Genomic DNA, 2061 nt, shown 5'->3' on the forward strand with positions numbered 1-2061 from the left:
CCCTTACACCCCTGCACCCCTACCTTCCTGCACCCCTACTCTCCTGCACCCCTACTCTCCTGCACCCTTACACTCCTGCACCCCTACTCTTCTGCACCCTTACACTCCTGCACCACTACCTTCCTACACCCCTACTCTCCTGCACCCCTACTCTCCTGCACCCTTACACTCCTGCACCCTTACACTCCTGCACCACTACCTTCCTACACCCCTACTCTCCTGCACCCTTACACTCCTGCACCACTACCTTCCTACACCCACACTCTCCTGCATCCCTACCTTCCTACACCCCTACTCTCCTACACCCCTACTCTCCTGCACCCTTACACTCCTGCACCCCTACCTTCCTGCACCCCTACCTTCCTGCACCCCTACTCTCCTGCACCCTTACACTCCTGCACCCCTACCTTCATACTCTCCTGCACCCCTACTCTCCTGCACCCTTACACTCCTGCACCACTACCTTCCTACACCCCTACTCTCATGCACCCCTACTCTCCTGCACCCTTACACTCCTGCACCCCTACTCTCCTGCACCCTTACACTCCTGCACCCTTACACTCCTGCACCAGTACCTTCCTACACCCCTACTCTCCTGCATCCCTACCTTCCTACACCCCTACTCTCCTGCACCCTTACACTCCTGCACCACTACCTTCCTACACCCCTACTCTCCTGCATCCCTACCTTCCTACACCCCTACTCTCCTACACCCCTACTCTCCTGCACCCTTACACTCCGGCACCCCTACTATCCTGCACCCCTACACTCCTGCACCCCTACCTTCCTGCACCCCTACTCTCCTCCACCCCTACCTTCCTGCACCCCTACTCTCCTGCACCCTTACACTCCTGCACCCCTACCTTCCTGCACCCCTACTCTCCTGCACCCTTACACTCCTGCACCCCTACCTTCCTACTCTCCTGCACCCCTACTCTCCTGCACCCCTACACTCCTGCACCACTACCTTCCTACACCCCTACACTCCTGCACCCCTACTCTCCTGCACCCTTACACTCCTGCACCCCTACTCTCCTGCACCCTTACACTCCTGCACCACTACCTTCCTACACCCCTACTCTCCTGCATCCCTACCTTCCTACACCCCTACTCTCCTGCACCCTTACACTCCTGCACCCTTACACTCCTGCACCTCTACTATCCTGCACCCCTACACTCCTGCACCCCTACCTTCCTGCACCCCTACTCTCCTGCACCCCTACCTTCCTGCACCCATACTCTCCTGCACCCCTACTCTCCTTTAACCCTTACACTCCTGCACCCCTACCTTCCTACATCCCTACTCTCCTGCACCCCTACTCTCCTGCACCCCTACCTTCCTGCACCCCTACCTTCCTGCACCCCTACTCTCCTTTAACCCTTACACTCCTGCACCCCTACCTTCCTACACCCCTACTCTCCTTTAACCCTTACACTCCTGCACCCTTACCTTCCTGCACCCCTACACTCCTGCACCCCTACCCTCCTGCACCCCTACCTTCCTGCACCCCTACTCTCCTGCACCCCTACACTCCTGCACCCCTACCTTCCGGCACCCCTTCTCTCCTGCACCCCGACTCTCCTGCACCCTTACACTCCTACACTCCTACCTTCCTGCACCCCTACACTCCTAACTGTCCACTGCACTCCTCTGACCCTGGCCTTCTCACCCTCCCTAGCACCAGGCTCCACTCTATGGGAGACCAGGCTTTTAGCAGTGCAGCTCCCCAATTCCGGAACTCTCTCCCTCTCCATGTCAGAACCTCACAATCCATACACATATTCAAGTCCACAATAAAGAAACAACTCTTCACACAGGCTTATCTGGATTCTCTGTTGTCTTAGCGTTTATCCTCTGTCTAGTTCACTTCCCGGGTTATTGTGTCATTATGTTTAGTGTTCTCCCTGGTTAGTCTGTCATTATGTTTAGTGTTCTCCCTGGTTAGTCTGTCATTATGTTTAGTGTTCTCCCTGGTTAGTCTGTCATTATGTTTAGTGTTCTCCCTGGTTAGTCTGTCATTATGTTTAGTGTTCTCCCTGGTTAGTCTGTCCTTATGTTTA

General features: G+C 55.5%; 1 protein-coding gene across 1 annotated transcript; it reads left to right on the plus strand.

The window, feature by feature from the left end:
- The first annotated feature begins 483 nt into the window (after positions 1 to 483).
- On the plus strand, positions 484 to 1845 carry LOC135574764 (uncharacterized). The gene has a single exon (XM_065026962.1). The coding sequence runs from the start codon at positions 484 to 486 to the stop codon at positions 1843 to 1845; it is 1362 nt and encodes a 453-aa protein (XP_064883034.1).
- The last annotated feature ends 216 nt before the right edge of the window (positions 1846 to 2061 follow it).

This window comes from Oncorhynchus nerka, linkage group LG13 (assembly GCF_034236695.1).
Source record: "Oncorhynchus nerka isolate Pitt River linkage group LG13, Oner_Uvic_2.0, whole genome shotgun sequence".
Classification (NCBI taxonomy): Eukaryota; Metazoa; Chordata; class Actinopteri; order Salmoniformes; family Salmonidae; genus Oncorhynchus; species Oncorhynchus nerka.

What these genes read in the sequence shown, in the direction of transcription:
- LOC135574764 (XM_065026962.1), top strand. Translation starts at nt 484, where the DNA reads ATGCACCCCTACTCTCCTGCACCCTTACACTCCTGCACCCCTACTCTC.